The sequence below is a fragment of the Zootoca vivipara genome, chromosome 3 (genome assembly GCF_963506605.1).
Source record: "Zootoca vivipara chromosome 3, rZooViv1.1, whole genome shotgun sequence".
Lineage (NCBI taxonomy): Eukaryota > Metazoa > Chordata > Lepidosauria > Squamata > Lacertidae > Zootoca > Zootoca vivipara.
Window position 1 is genome coordinate 70,058,926 of NC_083278.1, and position 13,185 is coordinate 70,072,110.

The 13,185-nt window shown below is 45.9% G+C and overlaps 1 protein-coding gene across 4 annotated transcripts in view; it reads right to left on the bottom strand.

Annotated features, from left to right (window-relative positions):
* The window catches only part of PDE10A (phosphodiesterase 10A), a 188,943-nt gene extending 177,548 nt beyond the window's left edge, over positions 1–11,395 (bottom strand). Inside the window, exon 1 of one of the 4 annotated variants that reach the window (XM_035108580.2) lies at positions 9,326–10,627. In XM_035108580.2, coding sequence (XP_034964471.2) covers positions 9,326–9,416 — 91 coding nt within the window. In that variant the 5' untranslated portion in view covers positions 9,417–10,627. Of the gene's footprint in view, positions 1–9,325; positions 10,628–10,664 lie in introns of those variants that run through there. The other 3 variants (XM_035108582.2, XM_035108583.2, XM_060272809.1) reach the window with 3 other exon arrangements.
* Between the last annotated feature and the right edge of the window lie 1,790 nt (positions 11,396–13,185).

Below are 13,185 nucleotides of genomic sequence, written 5' to 3' on the forward strand. Positions count from 1 at the left end.
CTGGGTTGCCCCTGCCACTCAGGTTGACTTCCAACATATATAAAAACATAATAAAACATTAAACATTTTTTTAAAACCTTCCCTACGCAGGACTGCCTTCAGAGTTCTTCTAAAGGTTGTATAGTTACTTCTCTCCTTGGCTCAGGGGACATAGAACTCCATACACTCCAACATTTCTCCAGTGAAACTAGGGACATCCTAAGGAAGAGTGGGACATTCTGGAATGAAATCAGAAACCAGGGCAGCTTCTGTAAATCCGGGACTGTCCCTGGAAAATAGTGACACTTGGAGGTCTGGTAACACTGAATTTGTATTTGACTGTACCGTATGTCAGAAAACAGTTTACAGTTAATAATAATAATAATAATAATAATAATAATAATAATAATAATATTTTATTTATACCCTGCCCTCCCCAGTCAAAACCGGGCTCAGGGCGGCTAACACCAATAAAATTACAATAAAACATAAAAAGCAATTAATTAAAATACAGATTAAAATACAATATTAAAATTTAAAATGCAGCCTCATTTTAAGTAGTCCATAAATCCAAACCATGAGGGAGGAAAAACACAGGGGGTCAGACTAAGTCCAGCCCAAAGGCCAGGCGGAACAGCTCTGTCTTGCAGGCCCTGCGGAAAGATGACAAATCCCACAGGGCCCTGGTCTCCTGGGAAAGAGCGTTCCACCAAGTTGGGGCCAATACTGAGAAGGCCCTGGCCCTAGTAGAGGCCAATCTAGCCACCTTATGGCTCGGGATCTCCAGGATATTGTTGTTTGTGGACCTTAAGGTCCTCCGCGGGGCATACCAGGAGAGGCGGTCCTGTGGGTACAAGGGTCCCAAGCCGCATAGGGCTTTAAAGGTCAAAACCAGCACCTTAAACCTCATCCTGTACTCCACCGGGAGCCAGTGCAGCTGGTAAAGCACTGGATGAATGTGACCCCACGGCCGGGACCCTGTAAGGAGCCTTGCTGCGGCATTCTGCACCCGCTGGAGTTTCTGGGTCAGTTTCAAAGGCAGCCCCGCGTAGAGCGAGTTACAATAATCAAGCCTGGAGGTGACCGTCGCATGGATCACTGTGGCCAGATCAGGGCGAGAGAGGTAAGGGACCAACTGCTTGATACGGCGGAGATGGAAAAATGCCACTTTAGCTGTGGCTGCAACCTGCGCCTCCATGGAAAACAGAGCACAAAAAAGGATGCTCTCAATATACTTTCAGAAGCAACAGACAATAGGGGGTGAGTAGCTCAATGTTGGGCCTTAAGCACATTTTATATTCAAAGCCGTAACAATCTCAGTTTAGGCACATTTCATTATTTTCCAAAAACGTGAAGTGGCAAAACTGTAAGCGCTACTCCTGCTTACACATTAGTATTATCTGTGCTTGTGTCTTATTCATTTTATAAATAATCTATTTATTAATTTTCCAATTAAAACACAATTATATCACATCAATTATTTCCAATATTTCAAATTATACAAATACATATCAATTAAACCAAATAATATGCCGACTCATAAAAAAAGTTGAGTTCCCAATGCTTCAAAACAGACAGTTATCTAGAACCCCCAGATTTTGAAGCATTGTGTCTTATTCAATAGCTGCTAGGTTCGCCTCTCAGTGACTCAGCTCCTTTCCTCAGAATGAAATGGAAGAAGGAAAAAGTCAAATAAGGTAAGTCTCGGACAAAATGTGATATAATTCCTGTTATGAAGAACTTAAAAGCAATTTGTGGGAAAGGCAGTGGGCACTGTAGACAGAGGTTTAAGAGAAACAAGACACAGAAGTGTTCCAAAGACTCATTCTGTAGTTTATTCAAATTATAGGCTCACTCTGCTTGAATTCACCTTAGTGAATACACTTCAACGAAGAACCCTCACAGCCTGTTTATTAATACAGTTAGAAAGAATGATGTGTCCCATGTACTAAGCCCTGAAATGGCTTAGAGACTACATAAAGCAACAAAATCAACACTACTGTATGTTAAAAGCAACAATACGAATCCATTGCAGAATTGCAAAGTCAAGGAGAGCAACCCCATTCTCTTTATTCAGTGACCCAAAGGTTTTTTTTAGAGAATAAAGATCTTGGCCTAAAGATGTGAAGAGGTTTAGCCCAGGAGTTAGGGTGCAATAAACAGGATGCCTGCCTCAATCCTTGCATCTAGCACCTCAGGGATAATATTTTCATTGTCCCACCACCAGAAGCCTTCTTGGAGAATTCCCTCCCCACAGAAGTATGACTGGCAGCAACATTGCTGACATTCCGATGCCAGCTTCAATATTTTTCCAAGCATTTATGGGATACTATTTTGCTGCTGTAACTGGTTATACCTTTATGTCAGAAAAAAATTATTTTGTGTTGTTTTTGCCTGCTCTTAACTTGTTGGACTGTTGTCGCTGCTTTAAATAAGAATAGTAAAATAATAATGATAACAATAGTAATAGTTCTATTGGTGAGAGGTGAATTTAAAATGCTAGTGATGAAAAGGAAGGCAGGGAGGAAGCAAAGAAGAACACTGCTTGGCAACATTTTAGATACAGGAAGGTGAAGAGGGGGTGGGAATCAAAACCAATGCTTTACTGTATCTGCAACACTACTTTTTCCTATCTTGTACAGTACACCATAAGCCCCACCCAACCCCAGCAGGATGCTGCATAAAATGTTCATTCAAAGCTGTATGATTTCTTCCAAACACAGATTTTAGGCTTTTGGTTTATTGGCAATCCAGTGCAAAATTTCTAGACTGCCAAGTTCAAGGCTGCTGATCCCTTACTGCTGAATGTCTTGCCCAGTTCCAAAGCAGACTTGCAAATCTGGCTACTGCACTCTTCCTCTCAATCTACTCCTGGGATCTGTTGTTAAAGATTGCTTTAAAAATGAGGTCTCTAAGAACATTCAGTTACCTGAGTCCAGACTGAAAACTACAACCCTCACCGGTGAAATGTAAATTGCTCTTGTTCATCTAAAAGGCTAGTGATAAATATTCATAGCTGCATTCACCACTATCACAACATTCAAATACTGTCTGTGTTCTTCGTAGTTTTACATTACCAAGAACAATTGGCACTATTTTGATAACTTGCAGGATATAACAGAACTCAACCAGCTACTGTTATACAAATAAGGCAAACTGTTTTGAAAATCAAGGAGAAAGAATCAATGGCAAGATAAGTCTCATTATGAATAAACATGCTACTAAACCAATAGTTATGCACAGTGCTTTTTTTCCTTAAAATGTTTAGGGGTACTTTCATTTTCCTACTAATATTGAAATACTGCCCCTCAATGAGGCCAAACTTAGATTCACAAAATGCTTAGGGGTATGCGTAACCCTGCTTCCCCCCCAGAAAAAAAGCACTGTTATGCTCAGTTAGCCATGGAATATTTTAGTTATTCTGCCCTTTTGTCAACGGGTTAGAACAAACAACTGCACCCTCTCACAAGCCAAAAGGCGCAGCTGCAGTCACACCATGGGTTAGATCCAGAACAAGGCTGCAACCCTAACCACACTTACCTGGGAGTAAGCTCCACTGAATTTAATAGGACTTGCTTCTGAGCAGGTCACACAGTGAGTGAGCTTCCTGGCCGAGTGGGGATTTGAAACCTGATCTCCCAGGTCATAGCCCAGCACTCTAACCATTACACACTGGCTTTCAACACCACACCAATATGAAAGAACAGTGGAGGAAGAACACAGCCATCATGATTAGTGCCCATTGATAGCCGTACCCTCCATGAATCTGTCTCTAATCCCTTTTTAAAGCCATACAAGTTTCAGGTGCTCATACGGTAATACTTTCCTGTATTATGAGAAAGGGGAGGGGAAAGTCAGGTTCAAACTAGATGTGGCATTAAATGCATTTCTGCATTTAACATATTTTGAAAAATGTAGACAGAGCTTCCGGCGGAGGCTGGTGAATAATGCAACCAGAGCTGACTGCAAGTTGGGAAAAGTACAATGCTCTCTTTCTCTATTGCTAACACGAAGAAAGCCCATTTTCATATTTACTCTGGAGTGGGAATCCCCCAGTGGCATCAAATGAGGGGAGATATTTTAAAAAAAACTAACTAAAAATGGGGGGGGCAGATTTCCTTACAGTGCAAATTGTATAGACAACAATGATGTTACAACAATTGATGTTGTCTTTTGTATAGACAACAGGAGGCAAGGAAAAACGTTAATCTCCCCCTCCCTTGCTGTGATCCCAGCAGAAGTAGCTCACTGGAAGATATGGAGCCACTATGCTGATTCCAGGGAAGGGTGGTGTGGTGCAACCACACCAGCAAAGTCAGGCAACATTGCCAGTGCATTTGCACAGCAACAACTACCCCTCCTGGCAACAGCAACACACCTTCCAGGAAACTAGAGTACACTAGTGGCTCCAGACTACCCAAGAAAGCTGTTTCCTGATCCCAGTAATAATCAGTCTCCCTCAGCAGCTTCTATTTGCTTTATAAAAAAAAAACCTATGCACACATAGCGCCACATCCACTTCAGCCCTCAGAAGCCCACCGTTACCATATTTTTTGTTCCATAAGAGGCACTTTTTTCCTCCTAAAAAGTAAGGGGAAATGTCTGTGCGTCTTATGGAGCGAATGTGTGGTCCCTGGAGCCGAATTGCCCAGGGGCAAAAAGCAGATCCTGCTTTTTTTTAGAAAGAGCTAAAGACTAACAAGAGGGAAAGAGGAAGCTGCTCAGCAGCTGATTGCAAGAGATCGGGGAGGGAGATAAGGGAAGCTAGCTCCCTTCCAGCGGCCCCCTTGCCCAGGCCACCATTGTTGAATGTTCTGCAGAGGGAGGCTGTTTGTTTCCCCAGCAACATGTGACTGGCTGATTGGATTATCTGGCTGATTAGATTATCAGAAGCTGCAGAACTGTGAGTTGAACAGGATTTTTCCCTTTGCAAAGTAAACTCAACAACTTTGAGCTGATCCTTTAAAAAATGGGGCTTTTCCTCTTTGCAAAAGAAGCTGCACAACTGTGAGCTGATCCCCCCAAAAACAGGGCTTTCCCCCTTTCCTCCTCTGAAAACTAAGTGCGTCCTATGGTCAGGTGCGTCTTGTGGAGCGAAAAATACAGTATGTGTTAGAGCTTGGTTTATGCCTGCAGCCAGAGACCTCCGACTTTGCTGCATCCTTAACACCACAGGCAGGATCCCCTGCATGGAACAGAGGCAGATGAGGTGCCTAAGAGAATCCCACATACAACATGATCGGCCCAGGAACTGCTCAGCCCTTGGACATCTGGACCTATGTGAATGCTTCCAGAAATTTGGGTGTTAAGGAAGCAAGAGCTGCCATCAAACTAAGCTGTCGTGGGAATGCTGTTTACACTCATCTAGTCAAATTCTACATGGAAATGAGATGCTTTAACCAAAAGCTGCCCTAAAATATAATAATAATAATAATAATAATACGCCAACATTATTTTTTTTAATTTATGCTGATCTTAAGACCGCAGTAAGGGGTTGTCTGCATCACGGGAGACATAAGATGAACATCAGATGGCTAACTGATTTTTTATTTATTTATTTATTTATTTATTTATTTATTGCATTCTAGATATGACACTTTACAGGAGGCTGTCTGCCTTTCAAAAGTCTCCAGATGTTTCAGCTGTTTGTGGGTGCTCGGTTGCACCATTTTGCAACAATGCACTGGTTACCAGTTGAGAATAATTTTGGGTGCTGGTAAACACCTTTAAATTCCCAAATGCCTTAAGGACCATAGAAACACCAATTTCTGCATCCCAACTAAACAAACGCAAGACTGTTTGAGACGTATAACATATTCTGTGTGATTGCACCAAAACTGTGGAAATCTTCAGGAAAACTGTTTTGTTCCTTTTGTCTCTACGCTACCACCTGGTCCACATTTCTTATATTTTGACCATCTTTTGCTTGCCTGGTTGAAATTTTAGCAGCTGATCCTGCCACTGGAGTTGTCTCAGCTTTTTATGTGTCATTAAGATTATTTTATTGGAATTTATTTATTGCTTTTTTATAATGATGCAAGCACTGTTTTGACAGTGGAAGGATAGGATACACAAAATAAATATTGCAAATATTGCACATTTTTTGAAGAAGTGAATGTTTTCCTGCTGCAGTAGAGACTACATTCATTTTAAGCATTTGCTTCATTTAGCTAATGCCTTCCTGTTCTCATAGATGGCTGATTTCAGACATTACTTTTAATCTCATATTTAAGCTGAAAGAATCATTCATACTTGCAAATATCCAGGAATAAAATAGCAGTAATATCTGAACATCAGATATTTAGCCAAGTCTCCTTGGATTCTTCAGAGCACACACTTACTAGTAGTAAGTTCTATGTATATAAACTAGTTATGTCATTGAAGTTCATCATCAAACAGTCCCTAGTTCAGTATATAAATTTGTCCAATCCTTCATGTTTGGCTTTTTTACGAATCAAATCCTGTTCTTCTCCAGCTCAGAACATTAAGTGAGATTCTGTGTGTGCACCATCAGCATTCAGCAGACCATCGTTCAGTCATCTGCTTTGCATATGCAGAAAAGCAGGATTCAGGATGTCAAAATTATACGGCATGGGCTTGTTAATATAATAAAAGGCAAGGAGAGGAGAACTCATTGTGGTGTTATGTATGAATTAAGTGGTGTTGGCCAGAGATACTTAAGAACCACACATGTCCTTAGAAAAAGTCAATTTGCTCACTAGCAGATTATATCCTCTATTTACCATATACTATACTGTAAAGAATTACAATAGCAAAGCTTTGATTAGTTGCTCCAATCTCCAGCCTTCATCTATTCTTTTCCTGTTGTTACACACAAAGCAGGAAGGTTTTTGCAGTCCCACCGCATTTTTGCAATTTCTAGAAATCCTAGCAGGGTTAATAAATACCGGTAATATCACCTGTCTAAATTAAACAAAACTAGGGATAAACATGCCCCACATAGATTGGAAATTTCTGTTGGCAGACTTTCATTGGGTTGAATAATCCCAATGTAATGCATGTTGGAGCCTAGTAAGTATTTTGTCTCTGTAAAACACAAACATTCTGTATAAATACAGCAAATCATTTTAGGATAATCCATAGCGGTAATATAAAAGAAAACACCACCACCCCCCACACACACTCGGATATTGTGGCTTCCTATATACTTCAAATGGTTTATGCAATTACATTTTCACAAAATTAGCAAACATAATTATTTTTCCTGTCAACTGGGAAGAAAGCCTTTTATAAATGCTTATGTAAAAATAAGTGTGGAAAGTCAAGCATTCTAAGTTTAGTTCCATGATTTTACAGTATCAATGAACGTACATGAATCTGCAGTGGATGCACATAATATAGGTGCACAAGCTTTATCTGAAATGAGTATTTGTAGCATTCACTGGCACTGAGTGCCATGCAGACATTTGTTTCACCACTGCCCAGCATAAGGTAGAGCTGAGCTGACGCATTTGGAGCTTGAACCCTCCAGCCTACAAAGGACCAGCAGCCACTGAGTCTTTAAAAAAGATAATCTGGACCGTGCTCAATACCTTAGGCTGCAATGGAAGTGAGTCGGAAATTAGGTGAGCAGAGCAGAGGCTAGGCGATCACTCGCTAATTTGCAAATCTGAGGAAGTATGCTCATCAGTTCTACTTTGTTTCCAAATAAAGGTGGCGCTGCTAACATAATGTACTTTTGTCCGCCATTACACAAGGTGCCTTGACAAGCGGTGGTTTTTAAACCGTCACATTTGCACCGCACCAGTGTTCTCCGTGAGCTTCCATGTTCACTGCAAGCAACCCAGTAGTGTAAATGGCACTTCACTTGCAATCTAGCTTTCAGGTCTCTGTTCAATGAAGGAAGGAAGGTTTTCTGAAAACAAAATATTCACTTCCAAGCAACTGAAAAGAAAATAAACTGCATAGAAACATGCACAGAAGGTTTGGGTTTGCCTGCAAGTGACTGGGCTTGTTTTCACAGGCGAATAATTTAGGATTGGGGAGGATGGCTTTCATTAATTTTGATGCTGAAGGACTCTAATACAGAGGAAGAACGAAAACCCTCCAGAAGCCCCTTCAAAGCAAATGGTGGAACGCCATGACTGCGTCATTGTGAAAATGTTTGCTAGCACACCAAGAACTGTGCTTAATGCAGTGAAGACAGTCGAAAACCCACATCATATCGCCCCCCAGAAACACATCCATGGTGGAGACTGAATCTCCCAAGTCTTGATCGGCTTTTGCGGCATTTTGATCCTCAACATTTTGAGAACAAGGACAACTGACTCCATATTGGATGACATGCATTCCTTGTCTTTCGGCACCAGTCTCAGGTTTTTCACCTACCAAAAAGGCAAATGCACCGTCTCAATTCTGCCATGGGCAGAAACACATTTACAGTCCATGGGGGACACGCAATCTCCAACTTGCTCTTCACAACCATTGCTTGGGCCACCGACACCCCCCCCCCTCAACACACCCCAATCCCTCATCTGCATTGTAATGACGAGACCTTCGAGGCTGTGCCTTGGCTTGGAGTGTAACCTAGGCCCCAGTAAAGCAGAATAAGCACCAAAGAGAAAGAAAACGAGCAGATGAACTGAAAGAGCAAACAACTGCAAAAGTGCATAAGAGATCAAAGGAGGGGAGGGCTGATCTGCTTCCCCACACCAGCTGCTAAAGTGCATGGCAGCTCCCCACACACAAGTGGGGTGGGGAAATGCAGCATAGGAAAAAACCACAACTTTCTCTCAAGTGTGATTCAAGTACAATATTTGCAGCAATCGGCATCTTGCAACTAGCACCTTGGCAGAGATGGAGGATTTGCCAAAGGAGGAAGGAAGGAGACCCTCCGCCAGTCTTTCCCACAGAGAAATGCACTCTCACACGCCAGTCGCCAGCTACCCCCACTCCCACAACACCCCCAAACATACTGATCTCCCTATAATATTTTCCCAATGCTCCAGAGATACAGAAAGAAGCACACCATATGCCATTGAAATAAAAGGGCTGGGGAGTGAAGAACGATTGATCAGCCACCCTGCAGCCCCTCCTCCCATCACTTGATCAGCCAATCAATCAATCAATCGTCCCTTTTGTTTCCTCTCCTGCCTTTTCACCCCTCCACTCCCAAAAGTTCAACAGTACCCCGAGACACACAATAGAAGTATATATGGAATCAAAGAGCCTGGGCTAGAGGGGATCTGGCCTAAATTTGACAGTCGCCAGCCCAACTCAAGCAGCTGGTGGAGGACCTCATCGGCTCAAAGATGCATTCCTATGCTGGGATCCCACTCTAATATTTCCCCCTGGCAGGCGAACCAGCTTTCCGCCCCCCTCCTACCTTGCTCGTCGCTGTCCCCCAACTGGGTTTTGGGTTCCTCCTCGGGGAGGCCGGATCCTCCACCCTCGGGGGTTTTGCGTTTCTTCGACATCTGGACGGGGCTTGGGAGTGGAGTTTCCTCTCTCCCCCCCCCCCTCGCTCTCTCTCTCTCCAGGGAGATCAGGGAGGGAGAAAGCGAGACACACGCGCGCGTAACACACACAGCCGCGGATGGAAAGGAATCGCTGCTTAAAAAGAGGGGGAGAGACTTTAGAGTGGCTGGAGAGCAAGGAGGAGGCAGGGTCTAAGTGGAGAAATCCTACAAATCACAAGCCCATCCGCGCAGCCCCACGTCGAAAGAGGGTTGCCTGGTTATGGGATCTGCTCCCCACCCCCCACCGGATCACTGTTATTATTAAGATTATAGCCTTTCTCGGGCAACTAGTAAGTGGAGGTGCGAAATTCAGAAAGTGGCCAACTGATCATGGAAGAGGGGGGTGTTAGAAATTAAGGGATGCTGCTTAACAGCAGTAGGAAGTCCTTCTAAATATATTAAAATATACATATATATTAGGGTCGGGGTGCAAAGCGAAATGTTTCTAAATGAACCTCAATGAAGGTGAGGAGGGCTTGCAGAGAGCGAGGAGGAGGAGGAGTTATTAGCCTGAGCCTCACGGGGCTGCAAGGGGCCCGAGCCGCCTGCAGGGGGGGCGCTTTGCTTTGGGAAGCGGCGTGGGGTGCGCGGAGCGCGAGTCCCAGCGGATGAAATTCACACCAGGGGGCGGAGAGGGGACCAGATGATCCGTCCAGCCGGAGGAAGGGGGGCGGTGGGCAGAAAAGCCGGATCGGGCGTAGGGCGCGTGGGAGGAGCCTGCTCGCTCCTCCCAGCTCCGATCCCGGATCCCTTCGGCTTGCGAGCGCCGAAGCACGCTGCCTAGGAGAGAGCCAGTCCCCTCGAAGGAAGTTGCGCCGGACTCTTAAGGAATCGTTGCGGGCAGCCGGCGCTTCGCAGCTCGACTCTTAAGCACGCGCGCTCCCCGGTTACGGAATCTGGAATCCCAGCAATCGGACAGGAACTGCGTCCTGTCCCGCTGTCTCCCCACCACCACCCGCACCGCACCTGCCCCAAATGCCTCTGTAACCCTTTCCACTCCAGGCTGCCTCGATGCAAAAAACGCACGCGCTGCTCTGGCAGAAGCTGCCACACTTTTTCCTTTTTCTCTCTGTCTCTTTCTCTCCCCCCCCCCTGCCCCCGCCAATCTTTGCGGCTTTTCTACCACCTGCTCTGCCCTCCGAGGCTGCTGCGTTTTCCGCGCCGCCTCCCCCCCCCCGCCCGCCCCCGCTCTTCACGGACACTTACCCTCCAAAACTGCGCAGCGAGCTTGATCTCTGTTGTTTCGCCCTCTGGGGCAGGTTTAAAAGAAAGGGGTTCAGTCCGGAAGGCAAAAGAGAGGCGAAATCGGGGAGGGCTCGCCGCAGAAGTGGCTGGAAGTTAAGGTCCCCACCCCCACCCCAATTCCCAGCTTTTGGTGGTGGAGACAGTATGAGCAGCAGGTGCCCCAAGAGAACCTGGGCGACCCAAGGAGGGAACCCCGCGCTCGACAAGTCTTGCTTTAAGACATGTTGGCTGGTTGGTTCCCTCCCCATCCGTTGCCCCGAAGCTTCTGCAAAGCCCTTTTGCAAGGTAGAGTTCATGGTTTCTTCTTTTTCTCCTCGAAGAGAGAGAGAAAGAACTGGGCTGGCAGATCCCTCTCCGGTCCGTCTGTTAGCGGGCTGCTGGTGCCCAGGATCTCTAGGCAAAAGACTGCGCGCCTGGCTGGAAGTTGCAGAGTTTTTCTTGAGCGCGAGAAGGGGGCTGAGGGGTTGGCCGCATCTCACGTCCAAGAGGAGGCAATGACGTCTGTAGCTCCATTGCTATAACAGCGCCAAGGCTGCAATTGGCATTTATTGAAATGATAAGGGGCGCTCGGGCGTAAGCAACCTGGACCCTTTCAGCAAGAGACTTGGAAGCCGAGATGATTTGCAGCAGCGCTCACACCCTTCCTAAAACAAACGTAAAACAGTTTGGAAAAGGGTTAGATTTGGGGAGCCGGGGCGGGGTGAGAAGGAGGGAGGGATCTCTGCAGTCGCCGACGCTTCTGTGGAGCCACAAAAACACACGATTCTTTACAAGAGACCCACAGCCGGCTGAGAACTTGAACCTGATGAGGCTGAAATTTAGAGAGGCTGAAAGTGATCCGACGCCCAGAGCGCCCTTTCTGTCTCTTTCCGGGCGGGGAGATGGAGGGAAATCTCCCTAATATTAAAATTTAGCCCTTCTATCCCCAGGGCTCAATGCTCTTTATTGGTCGCTCAAGAGACCAGTAATCCAACAGGTGAAGCTTTTCCCCATCAAGGAAGCTGGTTCCTACTGAATCTACGTCACGTAGTTTGCCAGGAGGAACGGCGCAGCAGCGAGCCCCAACTCCCTGCCCCATATTGTGATCGGCTAAATGAGGGGAAGGGGTGGAAGTAGCTCAGAAGGTCTTGGGTTCGATCCTCGGGTTGGGTTGGGAAGGTCGGGCCCTGCCTGAAATCCCGGAGAGTCGCTTGCCAGTCAATGTGGGCAATACCGGTAGTAGCCTAAACTAGATGGGCCAAGGATCTGACTCGGTAGAAGGCAGCTTTTTGTGTTATAAGGAGCCATCTCTGGCTACCAACGGCCCCGTTTCTAGGTATGGATCTGCTGCCGCAGCAGGGTGAAGAGGAACGTGGTGAAGCCTCACAGGTGTGTGACGCAGGTGGAGACGCTTCCTTTGTGTTAGCGTATGTGTATTTGTACTTTAAAAGGCATCACAATTCTAAATCCACATCCCTGGACGCACTGCAGAAATAAAGAATACACACGTGCCCCCACCAGATGCCATATCAACCAAGAAGAGGAAAACCAGAAAGGTAACCTCCACCCGCGGCAGCCCCACCCCCATCACCAGGTCCTTCGTCATTCGCAGCTAAAGTACAAACTCGCGCTCTCTCACGCGCCGCCGCCGCTGCTCTCCTGCTCTCAAAAAACGACAGCTTGGAAAGATGTTCAATAACCCAAAGAAACTGCCTGCCAACAGCACGCTGCTCCAGGATAGGAGCAAGCCCGGCTGCATCAGCGCTGCCCAGCGCTCCCATTGCATGTCGCGGAATCAAAACACGCACGCAAGCAGACACGCGTTCTCCACTGCAGAGCACTCCCTTCAACCCCCCCCCCCAAGCGCGGCCACTCTCGGGAATCGCTCCTCCGCCCCCACTCCTTAAAATCCGGATACAGCATGGCATTCTGTTGTGGAATGCGTCCGTGGGTCCTAGGGCCTTGGGAGGAACACACACGCATCAGCCGTGTTCACGTCTTAAGAGTGCGGCCCTAGACATGTCTACTCAGAAGGAAGCTCCATTAAGTTCGATGGGACTTACCTCCAGGTAAGTAGGCATAGGAAGAATTTCGGCCACAGTCAAGTCTTGGATTGGAGACCAGAAAGATAAAGCTACCTGCACTTGAATGGAAAGAAAAGGGCATCTATATCATATAGTTGTAGAGTTGGAAGGGACCCCCAGAGTCATCTAGTCCAACCATGTGCAATACAAGAATCTCAACTAAAGCATCCATGACAGGTGGTCATCCAACCTCTGCTTAAAAACCTCCAAGGAAGGAGAGCCCATCACCTCCTGAGGGAGTCCTTTCTACTGTGGAACAGATCTTACGTCAGAAAGTTTTTCCTGATGTTTACTCAGAATCTCCTTTCTTGTAACCTCAAGCCATTGGTTCGATACCTACCCCTCCAAAGCAGGAGAAAACAAGCTTGTCCCATCATCCAGTGCCAGTCCTTTAGATATTTGAAGGCCCCAGTTTCAAT